At 46.0% G+C, this 21,505-nt stretch overlaps 1 protein-coding gene across 10 annotated transcripts in view; it reads right to left on the bottom strand.

The window, feature by feature from the left end:
* Positions 1-21,505, bottom strand: part of LOC143284679 (plasma membrane calcium-transporting ATPase 2-like) — a 201,138-nt gene that overhangs the window by 30,821 nt on the left and 148,812 nt on the right. For all 10 annotated transcript variants that reach the window (XM_076591600.1, XM_076591599.1, XM_076591601.1 and 7 more), the window contains 13 exons: positions 18,381-18,595; positions 17,768-17,903; positions 16,144-16,250; positions 14,207-14,448; positions 13,361-13,503; positions 12,729-12,850; positions 11,875-12,054; positions 10,389-10,583; positions 8,240-8,431; positions 7,010-7,223; positions 4,358-4,575; positions 2,913-3,020; positions 342-509 (listed from right to left, as the gene is read on the bottom strand). In XM_076591600.1, the coding sequence (XP_076447715.1) occupies positions 342-509; positions 2,913-3,020; positions 4,358-4,575; positions 7,010-7,223; positions 8,240-8,431; positions 10,389-10,583; positions 11,875-12,054; positions 12,729-12,850; positions 13,361-13,503; positions 14,207-14,448; positions 16,144-16,250; positions 17,768-17,903; positions 18,381-18,595 (2,240 nt within the window). The remainder of the gene's footprint in view (positions 1-341; positions 510-2,912; positions 3,021-4,357; positions 4,576-7,009; positions 7,224-8,239; positions 8,432-10,388; positions 10,584-11,874; positions 12,055-12,728; positions 12,851-13,360; positions 13,504-14,206; positions 14,449-16,143; positions 16,251-17,767; positions 17,904-18,380; positions 18,596-21,505) is intronic.

Here is a 21,505-nt window from a genome sequence, read left to right as displayed (position 1 = left end):
AGAGAGAGAGAGAGAGAGAGAGAGAGAGGAGGTAAGAGAGCAGATAAGGAGAGGTGGGGAAGGAGATGAAAAAGAGATGAGCGACAGTCAAGAAGATAGGGAGACAAGGAGAGAGAGAGAGAGAGAGAGAGAGAGAGAGAGAGAGAGAGAGAGAGAGAGAGAGATGGACGAGACAGGAGAGTGACTGAGAGAAAGAGATGAAGGAAAGATTCCCACACACAGACAAAAACACCTCCCTCCCATTGCACCGGCAAGAACCAGTCAGGACGGAGGGAGGGAGGGAGGAACGGAGGGGCAGGAGGGTGGAGGAAAAGAGGGATGGAGGGAGGGACACAACTGACCTGCTGCTGGAGGCGGGTGAGGCCCCTGACCCATAGGATCTGACCCCGCCCTCCGCTGACCGGGTCGTCGTCAATGGCCTCGCCGTCCACCTGGTCACTGGCTCCCTTGCCGGCCAGGCAGGGCAGGCGGAGAGCCGGCAGCTTGTGCGTGGGGATCGTCGTGATGATCTGTCAAACACACCCACAATACCATATTGTATTGTACTGTATTGTATTGTTTTGTATTATATTGTATTGTGTTACTCTTTTTCCAACAACAGATTTCTCTATGTGAAATTTGGGCTGCTCTCCCCTGGGAGAGCGCCTCGCTACACTGAGAGTGCCACCCATTTTTTTGTGGTATTCTTTCCTGCCTGCATTTGTTATTTCTTACAATTTGTTTTCCTACTGAAGTGGATTTTTCTACAGAATTTTGCCAAGGACAACCCTTTTGTTACCATGAGTTCTTTTACGTGCCTTAAGTACATGCTGCACACGAGACCTTGGTTTATCGTCTCGTCCAAATGACTAGTCCAGACCACCACTCAAGGTCTAGTGGAGGAGGAGAAAATACTGGTGACTGTGCCGGGATCTGAACCAAAGCGCTAAGATTCTCTCGCTTCATGGGCGGATGCATAACCTGTAAGCCGAGGCAGATGTGTTACCTCTGCGGCCATCATTCCACATGTGCTATTGCTCAGGGTTTTGTTTCATTACTTCTTCTTCTTCTTCTTCTGCGTTCACTCGTATGCACATGAGTGGGCTTTTACGTGTATGACCGTTTTTACCCCGCCATGTAGGCAGCCATACTCCGTTTTCAGGGGTGTGCATGCTGGGTATGTTCTTGTTTCCATAACCCACCGAACGCTGACATGGATTACAGGATCTTTAACGTGCGTATTTGATCTTCTGCTTGCATATACACACGAAGGGGGTTCAGGCACTGGCAGGTCTGCACATATGTTGACCTGGGAGAAAAAATCTCCACCCTTTACCCACCAGGCGCCGTCACCGTGATTCGAACCCGGGACCCTCAGATTGACAGTCCAACGCTTTAACCACTCGGCTATTGCGCCCGTCATGTTTCATGACAAAAACATGATGCTCATCATCTGCCAATTCAGCATCCATTAGGGTCTGAGTTTGAATCTCGCTATCGCCCTTTCTACAGAGTTTTACTGGAAAATCAAACTAAGTGTCTAGTTATTTGGTTGAAACGATAAACTGAGGTCCCGAGTGCAGCAAACACTTGGTGCACTGAAAAAGAACCCATGGCAACAAAAGCATTGTCCTCTGGCAAAATTCTTTAGAAAAAAATCCACACAGCTCAGTAAACACATATACATGTATGCACTCAAGGCCTGACTAACACGCTAGGTTATGCTGCTGGTCAGGCATCTGCCTGGCAGATTGGGTGTAGGGTGTATGGATTTGTCCAAATGCAGCGACACCACCGTGAGAAATTGAAACTGAAACTTAGACATTACATTTAATCTAACATACTTCAATGACCCACTGATGCAGACTCTGGCAGAGGTCCGATTCCTGTCCTGCGCAAACTACTAGTCCGCTCAAGCAGAGAAATTGCAACTAGCAGCAGCTAGTAGCCTCCCTTAGTATATTGCCTGCCTGTCTGTTTACCCATGCAGCGCCCTCTTTTCCGGCAGCCATCTTCATTTCCTGACCCCGTGCTATTTCTATGGCTGATTTTTTTTTTTGGTGTGCGTTCCTTCTCAAGTTATCTTTTAAGTTTTTGTTGTTGTTGGTATTGTTGTCTACTGTGATTACTGATGGTATGTATGGTTTGCTCTGGGTTAACATCTAAGCAATTTATGTCTTTTGTGTATCTATGTTGAACGACTCTGATTCTTGTGTATCATTTATAAATTTTACATCACAAATGAATTTCTCTCGCTGAGATGATAAAGTATTCTGTACATTTTTGTGCCTCACAAAACAAACAGTTTGCTTTCTATATTTCGATGATGATGAATGATGATGGGGGTGATGAAGATGGCTGCTGGGGTGGTCCATTTAGGTTCGGGACTTCATGACAAGGCTGTACTCTCATAGTATATATACATTATCATATATATCAGGCATCAACCAGGCTGAGGGATACAGGCACCTACACTGCTGGTCAGGACACATGAGCTATACTCTCAAAGATACATCCATGATGTGGATGGCCCTGGACTTTGTGGTCACAGTTTTTTTCCATCAGAGCCAACAACACACTAAATTCTGGGTAGGAGACCGGCAACAGGCAAATTCCAACCCCCCCCCCCCCACCGCCCCACCCCAAACCAACAACAACCCCATGTCTTATGGGAATCGAACCTGCGTCTTCCCAGCTGTCAGTTCATGGTGCTAACCACTTCTCCATAGCGGCTAATATTTTTAATATTTTTTTTTTTATTGTAGTTGGGTTTTTTTGTTTTTTTTTTTATCTTTCATCCCTTTGATTCAGAAATTTGCACGTGTGTGAAGGTCTGGTGTGAAAGCACCGTCTGTCTGCTGATATGAAGGTCCCCTGCTTGGTGCTGTGTGTATTCTGGTACCGACGCACAGGTGTTTGACAGGTGTGCTTACCTGGCCCCATATCAGAGCCCCGACTCCAAGGAAGACGCACCACAACCACTGATCGGCCGTCAACTCATGGGTCTGGAAAGCCAAGCCACCCAGCTGCACAATCACTATCTGCAAGAACACACACCACCACCAACATCAGTCACGGACTGTAATGACACACATCATCTGTAACTACAAGACGCCTCACTTGTAACAACGACGACACACATCATCTGTAACTACAAGACGCCTCACTTGTAACAACAACGACACACATCATCTGTAACTATAAGACACATCACTTGTAACAACAATGACACACATTATCTGTAACAACAAATCACCTCACTTGTAACAATGACGACATCCATTATCTGTAACAACACACATTACTCGTAACAACACAATATCCATTAGGGCCTGCAGCAACACTCATCATCCCCAACAACAACACAACACCCATCACAGCTGGCAACAACACGCATTATCCGTAACAACACATCTGAAACAGCCTGCAACAACACGCATAATCCGTAACAACACATCTGAAACAGCCTGCAACAACACGCATCATCCATAACAACGCATCTGTCACAGCCTGCAACAACACGCATTATCCATAACACAAAATCTGTCACAGCCTGCAACAACACACATCATCCATAACAACACATCTGAAACAGCCTGCAACAACACGCATAATCCATAACAACACATCTGTCACAGCCTGCAACAACACACATTATCCATAACAACACATCTGAAACAGCCTGCAACAACACGCATAATCCGTAACAACACATCTGAAACAGCCTGCAACAACACGCATCATCCATAACAACACATCTGTCACAGCCTGCAACAACACGCATTATCCATAACACAGCATCTGTCACAGCCTACAACAACACGCATCATCCATAACAACACACAACATCTGTCACAGCCTGCAACAACACGCATCATCCGTAACAACACATCTGAAACAGCCTACAATGACACACATCATTTATAACAACAATACAACATCTGTCACAGCCTGCAACAACACACATCATCCATAACAACACATCTGAAACAGCCTGCAATACCACACATCATATGTAACACAGTCAATTACAGTCTGCACCAAAAGTTTTAGTGACACTATGAAGACACAAGTGATGGTACTGAGGACATGATGAAGAAATAATGATGGTTTAGATGACACTAGGAAGACCCAATGATGGTACTGTTGACACGAGGAACACTCAAGACTGTACACCCCATGCCTTCTTTCTACATATGTATCCCGGCATTAGCGAGGCCTGGGAAATCACGACACCTGCACTGCATGTTCATCAGAAATTCCCTTCAAAAGCAGAAAAAAACAACAAAACCACACTAAAAATAATGCTCTCAGACAACCAACACCTGCACCTCATCAAACCAGTCACCTATTTAACAGGAGACAGGTAAGTGCTCACCTGTAGGAGGAAGGTGGCGATCCAGATGACGATGAAGACGGGGTTTCGCTGCAGCCCCTCGATGATGTTGCGCTGGTCGTGGATCTTGCGCGCGTTGATCTCGTTGAAGAGGGTCATCATGACGAAAGCGTTGAAGATGATGGTGAAGTGCTGGCCAGGTGGTGCGTGCAGTTTCTTGGCATGGGCGATGCCGTCATCGATCCCAAACAGGTCAGCACCTGGGCACGCAGTATGTTAAAAGGTTAACTCATGCTACCCCACAGCTACATGCCTGCTACAACTCCCTTAGACCAGCACTACATAAGACCACTGTAGAGAAAAACAGGGTGGTTCACTAAAACAGTGAAAACAGATAGAGAACTATTGATTTAACTGGTCAATTCAGTTTCAGTAGCTCAAGGAGGCGTCACTGCGTTCGGACAAATCCATATACGCTACACCACATCTGCCAAGCAGATGCCTGACCAGCAGCGTAACCCAATGCGCTTAGTCAGGCCTTGAGGAAAAAAAAAGGAAAAAAAAAAGGTGAATAAAGAATAGATAAGCTTACACAAATAAATAAATAAATTTTATTTAACTGGTCAAACAAAACTTCATTTTCATGCTTCTGGAATCCGAAAATGGTTCAGTTTAGATTGCCAACTGTACCAAGCAAGAATGAACGAAATTAGAATAGTGTGTTGGTACGAGAATACTTGTACCTGGTCCACAAGGGAAGTAATCATGGTATGTACCTGGAGCAGAATGAGTTAAGGTTAAAGGTTAACTCTTCCCATACGAACGGCGAAAGAGACGATGTTAACAGCGTTTCACCCCAATTACCATCATCAAAATATTGCAAGCGGAAGGCTCTTATACTGAAGAGGTGAATGTTGACAAAGAATACCACAATTCTGACGACGGAAGCTAAAGGTTGGGTCATTCAGACACCCACTGGACATCCGAGGGGTCTGTGTAGAGGAGAAGAGAGGACTGGCCGTACTGAGTGAGTTAAAGGTCCCAGCCTTTAGGGCCAAACAATTCACATCCACTGGGCTCAGCACAGGAAGGTGGGCCCAGTCCTCACCTTCTGCTGAACGGTTAAAGCATTGGACTTTCAATCTGAGGGTCCCAGGTTCGAATCTCGGTAACCGGCGCCTGGTGGGTAAAGGGTGGAGATTTTTCCCATCTTCCATGCCAACATATCTGCAGACCTGCTTGTGCCTGAACCCCCTTCGTGTGTATACGCAAGCAGAAGATCAAATACGCACATTAAAGATCCTGTAATCCATGTCAGCGTTCAGTGGGTTATGGAAACAAGAACATACCCAGCATGCACACCCCCGAAAGTGGAGTATGGCTGCCTACATGGCTGGGTAAAAACGGTTGTATACATAACGCCCACTCGTATACATAAGAGTGAACACGGGAGTTGCAGTCCACGAACGCAGAAGAAGAAGAAGAACCTTGCACAACTTGCGTCAGGTACCCATTCACACCTGGGTGGAGTGAGGAAAATCAGAGTGAAGTGCCTTTCCCAAGGACACAACTCCAGGCTGACACAGAACCCTGAACCCTCATTATTCTTGAACACTGGATCAGAAATCCAATGACTAGCCAAAGCGGCCACTGCATCTCAGCGCAGTACAGGTAGAATAGAAACACTGTCAGCATCCACACACATTCACACAATTTTTGTGCCATCCGTACCACTGGGATATATATCAATGGGTTGGTTACTCTACTAGTTTATTCCTTATTATAGATAGTATATATATCAACCAAGGCTTGGCTCTTGTTCACTGTGTTCAGTCCGGTGTACCAATCAAGCCTTGAAATCTTTCATGGTTTTGTTTACTATTTGAAGTCAATACCATGCAAACTTTGTTTACAACGTGATGGGGACAATGCAACACGAATAACTGAATTCTTCATTCATTGTGTACATAACACACAAAACACAAAGCTAACATACATTCATCAAAACAATCTGACAGTGACGCTAATCTGAACCACTCATATTCATTCACACAGTGGACATGTGCAGGGTAAAGGTTAATCCTGACAGTAAATGTTCATCCTGCATTGGGAAGGGTTGGGTCCTGGGTTGCTTTCCACGTCCCAACACTGGAGAAGTAAACTGCCCCAAAATGAACAGGAGAGGAGCAGTCCTAACACAGCACCATCTGCTCTGCACTTCAACTTCAGAACGGCGACACGCATAGCAAACTTTGCCTTGCTCGTTTCAACATAAAACGTTGGAATACTGGGTTAAAACAGCCACATGCTGCTCTAAAGTCTGTACAATCCGAAGGCATTCTACTTCAGTGGGTCTGTCACCAAAGTTGAAGATTCAGGTCAGTCTTAACTCTGTAGAAATTAGCCGTTGATTGACAGAGCATTCCAAGCGTGACTTCACGTGTGAAACAACAACTCACATCGCTGAGAGAGAGGGAGAGAAAAAGAGAGAACAAGAGAGACAAAACGAGAGAGTGAGTCAGAGAGACAGAGAGAATGCAGGAAGTTTAATGCAAGGCCAGAAACAGAGAGAAACAGGGAGACCAAAGATGAAACAGAGACAAGAAAGAGCGAGGGAGTGAGAAACATTGAGACAGAGTGCAATAGCTTGTGTGTATGTGCGCAAGAGCGGCAAGCAGACACACACACACACACCTTTAAAGAGCAGGATGAGAATGACGAGGATCTGGTAGAAGCCGTGGCCCAAAATGTTCTTCCACATGGTCTTGGAGATGAGGGGCTTGGTGCGGCCGTAAGGCTTGCGCTTCAGCAGCTCGTTGCTAGGCAACTCTGTGGCCAGGGCCAGGGAGGCCAGGGTGTCCATGATCAGGTTGACCCACAGCATCTGGATGGCCTTCAGGGGACTGTCCTGTTACATACATCACACCACTTCCTGTTACATACATCACACCACACCATTACACACATCACACCACACCATTACACACATCACACCACACCATTACATTACACCACTTTCTGTTACATACATCACACCACACCATTACACACATCACACCATACCATTACACACATCACACCACACCATTACACACATCACACCAGATCATTACATACATCACACACTTTCTGTTACATACATCACACCACACCATTACACACATTCACACCATACCATTCCCATGCCACAGCTCTAATGGCTATGTTCCTCTTCACCTGCTGTTTTACTAACACACACACATCCACACACACACACATACATCACACATGCAGGAGAGAGAGAGAGAGAGAGAGCACAAGCTGTAACTGTAACCCTTGCAGTTGTAAATGGGTTAAGTATGCCCATTTATAGCGGCTGGGGACCTGTCAACATCACCAATGACCTAAACGTCTGCTTCAGCCAGCATCAGCATACAGGTGATTATAACTGATCAAAGATTTCTTAAGGCATTTTAATTTGCAATGATAAGAGTATTGTTGATATTCTACAGTCTTAGAGATATAAAGCACCGAGAAGGCAAACATCAGTTATATATATACATATATATATATAAAAAAACAAAAAGAAATATAACCAATCAAAAGTTTCCTACCACACTTCAGCCTCAGTACTGAATCTGGATTTATCTTTCCTTTTTTGCCAATGTAAACAATGAGAGAGAGAGAGAGAGAGGAGAGGGAGGGGAGAGAGACAGAACGGGAGAGAAAGAGAGAGAGGGAGAGATAAGAGACCGAGAGAGGGGGGGAAGGGAGAGAGAGTGGGGGTAGAGAAGAGAGAGATAGAGAGAAAGAGAGAGTGAGAGGGAGAGAGAAAGACAGCGAGAAAAAAGAAAGAAACAGAGAGAGACATAGTGAGACAGAGAGAGAGACACACACACACACAGACAGAGAGCGAAAATAACAGACAGAGAAAAAGCCACGGACCCCAATGCTGCAGGCGCCGACGAAGGCGACAAAGACAGCCACCACGTTGACGGTAAGCTGGAACTGCAGGAACTTGGCGATGCTGTCATACACGTTGCGGCCCCACATCACCGCCTTCACGATGCTGGTGAAGTTGTCGTCAGTCAGGATGATGTCCGATGCCTCCTTGGCCACATCCGTTCCAGAGATCCCCTGTGGCCATCAACGCTCACACTGTATGAGTGTGTCTCTTGAGTGAGTGAGTGAGCGTGTGTGTGTGTGAGGGGGGTGAGTGAGTGAGTGAGTGTGTGTGTGTGTGTGTGTGAGGGGGGTGAGTGAGTGAGTGTGTGTGTGTGTGTGTGTGAGGAGAGTGAGTGAGTGAGTGAGTGAGTGAGTGAGTGTGTGTGTGTGTGTGTGTGTGTGTGTGTGAGGGGAGTGAGTGAGTGAGTGAGTGAGTGTGTGTGTGAGGGGGGTGAGTGAGTGAGTGAGTGAGTGTGTGTGAGGGGAGTGAGTGAGTGAGTGTGTGTGTGTGTGTGTGTGAGGGGAGTGGATGAGTGAGTGAGTGAGTGAGTGAGTGAGTGAGTGTGTGTGTGTGTGTGTGTGTGTGTGAGGGGAGTGAGTGAGTGTGTGTGTGAGGGGGGTGAGTGAGTAAGTGAGTGTGTGTGTGTGTGTGTGAGGGGAGTGAGTGAGTGAGTGAGTGTGTGTGTGTGTGAGGGGAGTGAGTGAGTGAGTGAGTGTGTGTGTGTGTGTGTGTGTGTGTGAGGGGAGTGAGTGAGTGAGTGAGTGAGTGAGTGTGTGTGTGTGTGTGTGTGTGTGTGTGTGTGTGTGTGTGTGTGAGGGGAGTGAGTGAGTGAGTGAGTGTATGTGTGCGTGTGTGTGAGGGGAGTGAGTGAGTGAGTGAGTGTGTGTGTGTGTGTGTGTGAGGGGGGTGAGTGAGTGAGTGAGTGAGTGAGTGTGTGTGTGTGTGTGTGTGTGTGTGTGTGAGGGGAGTGAGTGAGTGAGTGAGTGTGTGTGTGTGTGTGTGTGTGTGTGTGAGGGGAGTGAGTGAGTGAGTGAGTGTGTGTGTGTGTGTGTGTGAGGGGAGTGAGTGAGTGAGTGAGTGTGTGTGTGTGTGTGTGTGTGTGTGAGGGGAGTGAGTGAGCGAGTGTGTGTGTGTGTGAGAGTGTGTGTGTGTGTGTGTGTGAGGGGAGTGAGTGAGTACACATATACTCACACAAAACACACACATGCGCACACACATACGCACACACACATGCACGTGAATTGTGGACAAAATTATTCCATCCTCCGTTAATGACAGCAGGAAAATTAATTAAGGGCATTATGTCACCACCATGTGTGTGAGTGTGTGTGTGTGTGTGTGTGTGTGTGTGTGTGTGTGTGTGTGTACATACATGGGTGCATGCGTGCACTCATGTGACTGTGTGTGTGTGTGTGTGTGTGTGTGTGTGTGTGTGTGTGTGTGTGCACATGTCTTCCCCATGAATACTTTACTTCTGGTGTGAATTCATTTTCACATGAGCAAAAATGTGTATTTTCATGGACAATCACCATGCCCGAAAGATAACCAAGGAAAAAGGTGCAACAGTTGGACTTTCAATCACAGAGTTCTGGGTTTGAACCCAAATCTCCCAGGTCAACAGATGTGCAGACCTGCCAGTGCATGAACCTCCTTCATGTATAACGCATGCACTAAGTATGTGCACAGTGAATGTCCTGCAACCCCCATGTCAAGTGTTCGGTGGGCTATGGAAACAAGACCACACCCACCAATGCACATGGAATATAGCAGCCTATGCGGCAGGGTAAAATCAGTCATAAATAAAAAAGTTCACTCATAAAAACAAACAAACATGAGAACTACACCCCCACCTGAGAATGGCTGCCTAGAAGACGGGGCAAAAAACATTTGTACACGTAAACACAAACACACGTACTAAACAAACAAATATGAGAACTTTACCTTACCCAAGTATGGTTGCCTATATGACAGGACAAAAAACATTTGTACACGTAAACACACACACTCGCACTAAAAAAGCAAACATGAGAACTACACCCCACCCGAGTATGGCTGTCTATATGATGGGGCAAAAAACATTTGTACACGTGTACGTGAACACGCGAGTTGTAGCCCACAAAAACAGACCCGTGGGCAGCATGCACTCACCATGGCAAAGCCCACGTCGGCCTTCTTCAGGGCGGGTCCGTCGTTGGTTCCGTCCCCTGTGACAGCTACCACCTCTCGGCTGGTGCTGAGCCGGGAGTCGATGATGCCCTTCACCAGCGTGTACTTGTCCTGGGGGGAGGACCGCGCCAACACTCGCAGGTGGGGCCACACCTCGTCGATCTTCTCCTGCGATATCTGCACTCACACGTTCACACATTCTGGAAAATGACAACTGTCCGAGTTTTTTTGTGAAATCTGCACTCACACAGACATCCAGAGCATAATGACATCTGCCCTGCTTTTCCTGTGACATCTACACTCACACAGACATACAGGAAAATAACTTTCATTCTGTCTTGCTTTCCCTGTGACATTTGCACACACACACACACACACACAGAGCACAATGACATCTGCCCTGCTTTTCTTGTGACATATGCACTCACAGACACACACACACAAGCACTATGACTTCTGCTTTTCCTATGACATCTGCTCAAAATAAAACACACACACACACACGCTCACACACACACACATAGTGGACATACTCTAGTGCCACACATACATCACAACTGTTCACTGGCCTGGGAAAAGAAAACTGCTTTTGTTTCCTCTATGCTGGCTGAAGTGGGCGAGGAAGAGGAAGAGAAGGAGTAGGATCCTCAAGGAGAAAGAAGGAGTTGCGGATGAGAAATAGGAGGATGTGGCTGAGGAGGCGCAGAAAGAGGAGGAGTAAGACGAGGAGGAAAAAGACGAGGAGAAAAAGGAGGCAGAGAAGGAAGATAAAGAGGCAGAGAAGGAAGAAAAGGAGGCAGAGAAGGACAAAAAAAAAGGAGGCACAGAAGGACGAAAAAAGGAGGCAGAGAAGGACGAAAAAAGGAGGCAGAGGAGGAAAAGGAGGCAGACGAGGAGGATAAAAAATGCAGAGATAGAAGAAAAGGAGGCAGACGAGGAGGAAAAGGAAAGGAGGCAGATGAGGAGGAGGAGGAAAAGGAAAGGAGGCAGATGAGGAAGAAAAGAAGACAGATGAGGAGGAGGAGGAAAAGGAAAGGAGGCAGATAAGGAAGAAAAGAAGACAGATGAGGAAGAAAAGGAGGCAGATGAGGAAGAAGAGGAGGCAGATGAGGAAAAGGAAAGGAGGCAGGTGAGGAAGATAAAAGAGGCAGAGGAGGCAGAAGAGGAGGAAAAGGAGGAGGATAAAGAAGCAGAGGAGGTTGAAAAGAAGGATAAAGAGGAAGAGGAGGTTGAAAAGAAGGATAAAGAGGAAGAGGAGGTTGAAAAGAAGGATAAAGAGGCAGAGGAGGTTGAAAAGAAGGATAAAGAGGAAGAGGAGGTTGAAAAGAAGGATAAAGAGGAAGAGGAGGTTGAAAAGAAGGATAAAGAGGCAGAGGAGGAAGAAAAGGAGGCAGAGGAGGATAAGGAGGACACGGAGGCAGACAAAAAGGCAGGCGAAGAAGAGGAAGAGGAGGAACAAAGGGCTCACCTCCCCACTGGCATCACGGATGCGGGCGTTGAACTCCTTGCCCTCCAGGACCAGGCCGTCATCACCGGGCTGGATGATGCCGCACTTGGAGGCGATGGAGCGTGCCGTGTTCACGTTGTCCCCCGTCACCATCCGCACGCAGATCCCCGCAGACTTGCAGTGCCGGATCGCTTCTGGCACCTGTCGGGCGTTTTGAGGGGGGGATGGGGTGAGGGAGGGGCCGGGGGATGGGGGGTAAAATATTAGGAGACAATGACCAGAAAACACTAAAGAGAAAAGCCACAGAAAAACAAAACAAAAAACACGGATGAACAGCATACCATCAGCAATCGTTTAACAAACAAGAATGAACACAATACATGAAGCATCACAGACAAAACAAAAATATGCAAGGATGAGGTATAGTCCAGTCATCTCTGATGACAAAAATGTCTGATTTCCCCTTTAGCCAAAAAAAAAAAAAAAAAGAAAAAAAAAAGGTTTTTCCACCTGTACATGTGATCTAACACACATACTGTGATTCATTGGAGCCATCTCTAGAGCGAGTGCCACCAAATTTCAGCTGAATTTCTTTTCTTCCATCTTGGAACTTGCAACTGGTGATCAAGACAGCGTGACAGGAACAGGGAGAGAAACTAAAAAAAAACAAACAAAACAAACTTACACTGTACTGATTTGCTGACCTTCATATAACAGTTTGTATTTTTCTTGTTTAAAATTCGTTTTCTTAATAGACAGTGCTGCCCAGAATGTGAAACATTGCCCATTTCATTGAAACGATATCTTTCCCCCCCTGATGATTCCCACAAGGCCACAAATGAGAGACAAAGCCTGACAAGGTGATCCCCACTGACCTCATCTCTGACTGGGTCCTCGATGCCCACGATGTAGATGCAGGTCAGTCCTTTGACAATGGTGTCCTCGTCCTCCCAGTCCGGTTCCTCCTCCACACTCATCTGGTTATCCTCACCTTCACCTGAAAGCAGCGCGGTGGCACAGTGGTTAAGATAGCTTATCTGCCAATACAGCGTCTGTGAGGGTCTGGGTTCTAATCCCAGTCTCGCCCTTTCTCCCTAGTTAGAATGGAAAATCGAAACGGGTGTGTTGTCATTTAGCTGAGACGATAAATACTGAGCCCCCTAAAAGTACCTACCCTTGACAAAAGTCCCAATAATAAAGCACCCCTAGCCCCCACACCCCCCTGAAGGCCTTACAGGTGCCTACCCTTGACAAAGTCCCAATAATACAGCCCCTTACCAAACCCCACACCCCCTCAAGGTACCCACCCTTGACAAAGCCCAGGTAATACGGCCCCGCATTCCCCCTAAAGGCACCTACCCTTGACAAAGTCCTTGTAGGCAATGCAGATGGTTCTGGTAATATGGCCCCTCATGACCCCTAAAGCCACCTACCTCTGACAAAGTCCTTGTAGGCAACGCAGATGGTTCTGTTAATACGGCCCCCCATGCCCCCTAAAGGCACCTACCCTTGACAAAGTCCTTGTAGGCAATGCAGATGGTTCTCAGTCCATCACTGGCCATAGGTTCAATCACTGTCTTCACCAGTTCCTCTTGGTGGCTGATTGTAAACGGTTCTGCCTTTCCCTCTTTGTTCAGAATGAAGTTACACCTGGCACACACACACACATACACAGGTTAGGCAATTATTTTCTTTTTGAACAAGCATTCACACATACATGAGCTGAGCAATGATTTCCATCTTTATTCAACGTATGTCTCTATCTCATTCAGATACAAGTGTGTACAAAAACGTGTGTGTAAGCACTTGGACAACTGAGCGGCAGACAAAGCCAGCTTATGATGCTGTGACTGTGTTACAAAGCGAGAGGCAGCAAAAGAGACAGAGACAGGGAGAGGGGGTTGGGGGGGGACAAGGAAATGGGGGGCAGGGAAAGGAACAGAGAGACAAGCGCTTATATTGTCCGTGTTTGCACGAACCATTTTTGAGCATTTTGTGTGTGTGCATGCATGTGTGCGCTTGTGTGTGTGCGCATTTGTGTGCATGCCTGTGCATGTATGCGTGTGCGCATGCTTGTGCGCGCATGCAAGTGTGCATGTGTGTGAGTGCATGTGTGAGTGCGCGCATGTGCATGCATGTGTGTTCGCATGTTTGTGAGTACATGCATGAGTGTGTGTGTGTGCGTACATGCATGGTGCCAGTGCGCACACACACACACACAAACACATGAACTGAAGGCATCAACAATGCGTACCATTTTCCTCTCGACTGAAAATAGGGGCAATACAAGTACCAACAAATAAAAAAAGAACACACAAAAAACAACAAACAACAACACATGACTGAGACCCACTTCTTCAGGACGATCTCGGAGGCTCCCTTGGTGTAGAGGCGGAAGGTCCCGTTGCCCAGGTTGATGACGGTGCTCATGGACTTGCGGACAGAGTTGAAAGTGTACACCTTGACGAGGGACTCCTCGGGGTGCTGCTCCCGCGCAGCCTCATAGCTCTGCTTCAGGTCCAGAACAAAGCCCAGCAGCCCGCACTCCGTCTTGTTGCCCACCTGCTTCGGCAGCTCGCCTTCCGTCTCTGGCATCTGGAAACACACAGTCACGTGATGTCTGTGGAGTGACTGGGGTACAGGTAATGTCCATAGAATGATTGAGGTACAGGTAATGTCCATAGAATGACTGAGGTACAGGTAATGTCCATGGAATGACTGAGGTACAGGTAATGTCCATTGACTTAGGTACAGGTAATGTCCACTGACTTAGGTTCAGGTAATGTCTACAGAATGACCGAGGTACAGGTAATGTCCACAGAATGACTGAGGTACAGGTAATGTCTGAGGTACAGGTAATGTCCACTGACTTAGGTACAGGTAATTAGGTACAGGTAATGTCCATGAAATGACTGAGGTACAGGTAATGTCCATTGACTTAGGTACAGGTAATGTCCACTGACTTAGGTTCAGGTAATGTCTACAGAATGACCGAGGTACAGGTAATGTCCACAGAATGACTGAGGTACAGGTAATGTCCATGGAATGACTGAGGTACAGGTAATGTCCACTGACTTAGGTACAGGTAATTAGGTACAGGTAATGTCCATGGAATGGCTGAGGTACAGGTAATGTCCATGGAATGACTTAGGTAAGGTAATGTCCACTGACTTAGGTTCAGGTAATGTCTACAGAATGACCGAGGTACAGGTAATGTCCACAGTATGACTGAGGTACAGGTAATGTCCACTGACCTAGGTACAGGTAATGTCCATGGAATGACTGAGGTACAGGTAATGTCCATAGAATGACTGAGGTACAGGTAATGTCCACTGATTTAGGTACAGGTAATGTCGACTGACTTTGGTACAGGTAATGTCCACTGACTTAGGTACAGGTAATGTCCATGGAATGACTGAGGTACAGGTAATGTCCACTGACTTAGGTACAGGTAATTAGGTACAGGTAATGTCCATGGAATGACTGAGGTACAGGTAATGTCCATGGAATGACTGAGGTACAGGTAATGTCCATTGACTTAGGTAAGGTAATGTCCACTGACTTAGGTTCAGGTAATGTCTACAGAATGACCGAGGTACAGGTAATGTCCACTGACTGAGGTACAGGTAATGTCCATGGAATGACTGAGGTACAGGTAATGTCCATAGAATGACTGAGGTACAGGTAATGTCCACTGATTTAGGTACAGGTAATGTCGACTGACTTTGGTACAGGTAATGTCCACTGACTTAGGTACAGGTAATGTCCATGGAATGACTGAGGTACAGGTAATGTCCATGGAATGACTGAGGTACAGGTAATGTCCATTGACTTAGGTACAGGTAATGTCCACTGACTTAGGTTCAGGTAATGTCTACAGAATGACCGAGGTACAGGTAATGTCCACAGAATGACTGAGGCACAGGTAATGTCCATGGAATGATGGTATACAGCAACTCACTGGCAATGCAAATGAAATGACAGATGTACAGCAAGACACAGGTAATGTGCATGGAATGATGGTATATATCCGCACACAGGTAATGTCCATGGTATTGTCATAACTATCATAATCATGATTACTATCGCTACTGTTCTCAGACTTCACAAGCGGCTGCTGACATGTCTCAATGTTGTTTACTTCTTCATTTGCTAATGTTGATGTTTGTATGAAAGTATTTTCATTTCATGGAAATATAACCGCCAAAGATATGGGGAAAAAAGAAAAAAAAAAAAGAAAAAGAAAAAAAAGGGGGGGCCTGGGGGGGGGGGGGGGGCACAGCCACTTACCAGAACCTTGGAGGTGTAGCCACTGTTGATGGACACAGACTCGACGATCAGGTGACCCAACTCGGGGTGGATGGAGCTGAAGGTGGGAGTTTCCATATGGCGGGTTCCTGTTGAGGGAAGAGGCGCTACCAGTCATGCCGTGTTGTGTTGCATATGACAGCTTTTGAACATGTCTGTATACACATCATTCTTAACTCTCTCCATACCAACGGCGAAAGAGACGACGTTAACAGCGTTTCACCCCAGTTACCATCATCAAAGTATTGCAAGCGGAAGGCTCTTATACTGAAGAGGTGAATGTTGACAAAGAATACCACAATTATGACGCCGGAAGCTAAAGGTTGGGCCATTCAGACACCCACTGGACATCTGAGGGGTCTGTGTAGAGGAGAAGAGAGGACTGGCCGTACTGAGTGAGTTAATGGAGTGATGGCCTAGAGGTAACACGTCCGCCTAGGAAGCGAGAGAATCTGAACGCGCTGGTTCGAATCACGTCTCAGCCGCCGATATTTTCTCCCCCTCCACAAGACCTTGAGTGGTGGTCTGGACGCTAGTCATTCGAATGAGATGATAAACGGAGGTCCCGTGTGCAGCATGCACTTAGCGCATGTAAAAGAACCCACGGCAACAAAAGGGTTGTTCCTGGCAACATTCTGTAGAAAAATCCACTTCGATAGGAAAAAGAAATAAAACTGCAGGCAGGAAAAAATACAAAAAAAAGGGGTGGTGCTGTAGTATAGCGACAAGCTCTCCCTGGGGAGAGCAGCCCGAATTTCACACAGAGAAATCTGTTGTGATAAAAAGAAATACAAATACAAATAAATGTTTGCTTGGATGTCTGACACAGATTAAGTTTTTCATTTTAGTGTTTTAAGTGCATGTTTTATTCGTTGGTCTTTACAATGTACAGTGCAACTGACCATGTTTTACATATGGAAATGAGCTTTATAAATTTGATTATGATGATGATGATGATATACTGTGTGTCAAGTGTTTTATACATATGGAAATGAGCTTTTGTAAATTGGATGATGATGATGATGATGATGATATACTGTGTGTCAAGTGTGTTATACATATGGAAATGAGCTTTATAAGTTGGATTATGATGATGATGATGATAATGATGATGACGATGATGATGATGATGATATACTGTGTGTCAAGTGTGTTAATTCTACTCTACTTCTTAATGTCCATATCTCTTTTTTCCCCTTACCTACCACCCTCCTCACATTTTCTTTCTATCTCACCCAACCCCAACCCACCCCACAACCCTCAACAACAACAACAAAGGATCACAGTATCAGTATCAGCATCAGTAGCTCAAGGAGGCATCACTGCGTTCGGTAAAAACCATATACGCTACACCACATCTGCCAAGCAGATGTCTGATCAGCAACATAACCCAACGCGCTTAGTCAGGCAGGCCTCAAGGAAAAAAAAGAACAACAAAAAAAAAAAGAACAAAAAAGAAAAATAATAGATAAATATATAAAAATACTACTACTACTATTACAACAACAACAACAAAAAAAAAAGAAAAAAAAAGATGATAAATGAGCAAATAAATGTATGAATGTATAAATGCAAATTAAAGGATCACAGGACACAGACAACCGACCTCCGATGTAGCTCTGGACCACGGTCATGCGGTTGGTGGTGAGGGTGCCAGTCTTGTCGGAGCAGATGGCGGTGGCGTTGCCCATGGTCTCACAGGCGTCCAGGTGACGCACCAGGTTGTTGTCGTTCATCATTTTCTGTACGACAGGTGAGACAAGACAGGACATGTTTATTTCGGGAAACTCCTGTGGGGGTACATGAAAAATGTTAACTGCATTTCAGGTTACTAATACTAAACTATCCATTAGCAACATACAAAAGATATAACTGTTCATTGCATACATGCCAGAAAAATAGGCATTTATCCCACATGGAAACACGGCAGATTCACAAGAAGAATTTGTAAACAAGTTGACTCAGTGAGATGCACAATGATGTGTAAGTGCGATTCCACATAAAGACACCTGGCTGCAGGCTAAGTTCACAATAGCAGATGACTTCTGTGTAATAGGGAAGTAGTCCTACACTGCTCTTTCTATACAACGGTTGTTTGTTTCAACAAGATGCGCTGACTTCTGGGATACGTGGCGACGCAGTAAACAAACTGTTAAGCACCAATCTTGTCTTGGTCTTCAGTACAACTAAACGTAATGCTAGCCAGCCTGCAGACCCACCTTGACAGAGTAAGCGAGGGCCAGCGTGACAGCCAGGGGCAAACCCTCGGGCACGGCCACCACCAGCACAGTCACGCCGATGATGAAGTACTTCACAAACGTCTCAAAGTACCGGGGCGTCGATTCCTTCGTCCACGTCCTCCCATCGATGCCAAACTCCTGGATGCAGAACTTCAGGATCAGGATGATCACTGTCAACACGGCGATCCCCGTTCCTGCAAACAATCCATGGAAACAAGGTAACGCCTAGAACACAACCTTCCAGCAAACAATCTGTAAAGTCAGGATAACATCTAGAACACCACCTTCCTGCAAACAATCCGTGAAGTCAGGATAACATCTAGAACAGCACCTTGCTACAAACAATCCATGAAGACAGGGTAACGTCTAGAACACCACCTTCCTGCAAACAATCCATGAAGACAGGGTAATGTCTAGAACACCACGTTCCAGCAAACAATCCATAAAGACAGGATAACATCTAGAACACCACATTCCTGCAACAATCCATGGACATATTGTCTAGAACACCATGTTCCTGCAAACAATCCATGAAGACAGGTTAACATCTAGAACACCACCTTCCTGCAAACAATCCATGCAGACAGGAAAACGTCTAGAACACCACCTTCCTGCAACAATCCATGACGACAGGGTAACGTCTAGAACACCACCTTCCTGCAAACAATCCATGAAGACAGGGTAACGTCTAGAACACCACCTTCCTGCAAACAATCCATGACGACAGGAAAACGTCTAGAACACCACCTTCCTGCAACAATCCATGAAGACAGGGTAACGTCTAGAACACCACCTTCCTGCAAACAATCCATGAAGACAGGGTAACGTCTAGAACACCACATTCCTGCAACAATCCATGAAGACAGGGTAACGTCTAGAACACCACCTTCCTGCAACAATCCATGACGACAGGGTAACGTCTAGAACACCACCTTCCTGCAACAATCCATGAAGACAGGGTAACGTCTAGAACACCACATTCCTGCAACAAGAACACCACATTCCTGCAACAATCCATGAAGACAGGAACACCTAGAACACCACGTTCCTGCAACAATCCATGAAGACAGGAACACCTAGAACACCACATTCCTGCAAACAATCCATGAAGACAGGGTAATGTCTGGAACACCACGTTCCTGCAAACAATCCATGAAGACAGGGTAATGTCTGGAACACCACGTTCCTGCAAACAATCCATGAAGACAGGGTAATGTCTGGAACACCACGTTCCTGCAACAATCCATGGAGATATCGTCTAGAACACCACCTTCCTGCAAACAATCCATGAAGACAGGGTAATGTCTAGAACACCACATTCCTGCAACAATCCATAGAGATATCGTCTAGAACACCACGTTCCTGCAAACAATCCATGAAGACAGGGTAATGTCTAGAACACCACCTTCCTGCAAACAATCCATGAAGACAGGTTAACATCTAGAACACCACGTTCCAGCAAACAATCCATGGAGACAGGTTAACATCTAGAACACCACCTTCCTGCAACAATCCATGAAGACAGGGTAACATCTAGAACACCACCTTCCTGCAACAATCCATGAAGACAGGGTAACATCTAGAACACCACGTTCCAGCAACAATCCATGAAGACAGGGTAACATCTAGAACACCACGTTCCTGCAAACAATCCATGAAGACAGGTAAAGTCTAGAACACCACCTTCCTGCAACAATCCATGAAGACAGGTTAATGCCTAGAACACCACGTTCCTGCAACAATCCATGAGAGGTATCATCTAGAACACCCCCTTCCTGCAAACAATCCATGAAGACAGGGTAATGTCTAGAACACCACCTTCCTGCAAACAATCCATGGAGACAGGTTAACATCTAGAACACCACCTTCCTGCAACAATCCATGAAGACAGGGTAATGCCTAGAACACCACGTTCCTGCAACAATCCATGAGATATCGTCTAGAACACCACCTTCCTGCAAACAATCCATGAAGACAGGGTAATGTCTAGAACACCACATTCCTGCAACAATCCATGGAGATAACATCTAGAACACCACGTTCCTGCAAACAATCCATGAGACAGGGTAATGTCTAGAACACTACGTTCCTGCAACAATCCATGAAGACAAGGTAATCTAGAACACCACCTTCCTGCAACAATCCATGAAGACAGGTAAATCTAGAACACACACGTTCCAGCAAACAATCCATGAAGACAGGTAATTCTAGAACACCACCTTCCTGCAAACAATCCATGAAGACAGGTAATGCCTAGAACACCACTTCCTGCAACAATCCATGAAGACAGTAACATCTAGAACACCACCTTCCTGCAACAATCCATGAAGACAGGGTAACTACTAGAACACCACCTTCCTGCAACAATCCAGGGAGATAGCTCTAGAACACCACCTTCCTGCAACAATCCATGAAGACAGGGTAAGTCTAGAACACCATGTTCCAGCAAACAATCCATGAGATATCATCTAGAACACCACTTCCTGCAAACAATCCATGAAGACAGGGTAATTCTAGAACACCACGATTCCAGCAAACAATCCATGAGACAGGTTAACATCTGAACACCACCTTCCTGCAACAATCCATGAAGACAGGGTAATGTCTAGAACACCACATTCCTGCAAACAATCCATGGAGACAGGTTAACATCTAGAACACCACCTTCCTGCAACAATCCATGAAGACAGGGTAATGCCTAGAACACCACCTTCCTGCAAACAATCCATGAAGACAGGGTAATGTCTAGAACACCACGTTCCTGCAAACAATCCATGAAGACAGGGTAATGTCTAGAACACCACCTTCCTGCAAACAATCCATGAAGACAGGGTAATGCCTAGAACACCACGTTCCTGCAACAATCCATGGAGATATAGTCTAGAACACCACCTTCCTGCAAACAATCCATGGAGACAGGTTAACATCTAGAACACCACCTTCCTGCAACAATCCATGAAGACAGGGTAACGTCTAGAACACCACCTTCCTGCAACAATCCATGAAGACAGGGTAACATCTAGAACACCACCTTCCTGCAACAATCCATGAAGACAGGGTAGCATCTAGAACACCATGTTCCAGCAAACAATCCATGAAGACAG

This window comes from Babylonia areolata, chromosome 8 (genome assembly GCF_041734735.1).
Source record: "Babylonia areolata isolate BAREFJ2019XMU chromosome 8, ASM4173473v1, whole genome shotgun sequence".
In the NCBI taxonomy this organism is placed as follows: Eukaryota; Metazoa; Mollusca; class Gastropoda; order Neogastropoda; family Buccinidae; genus Babylonia; species Babylonia areolata.
The sequence above is the reverse complement of the archived record's forward strand: the minus strand, read 5'-3'. Positions and strand labels throughout refer to the sequence as shown.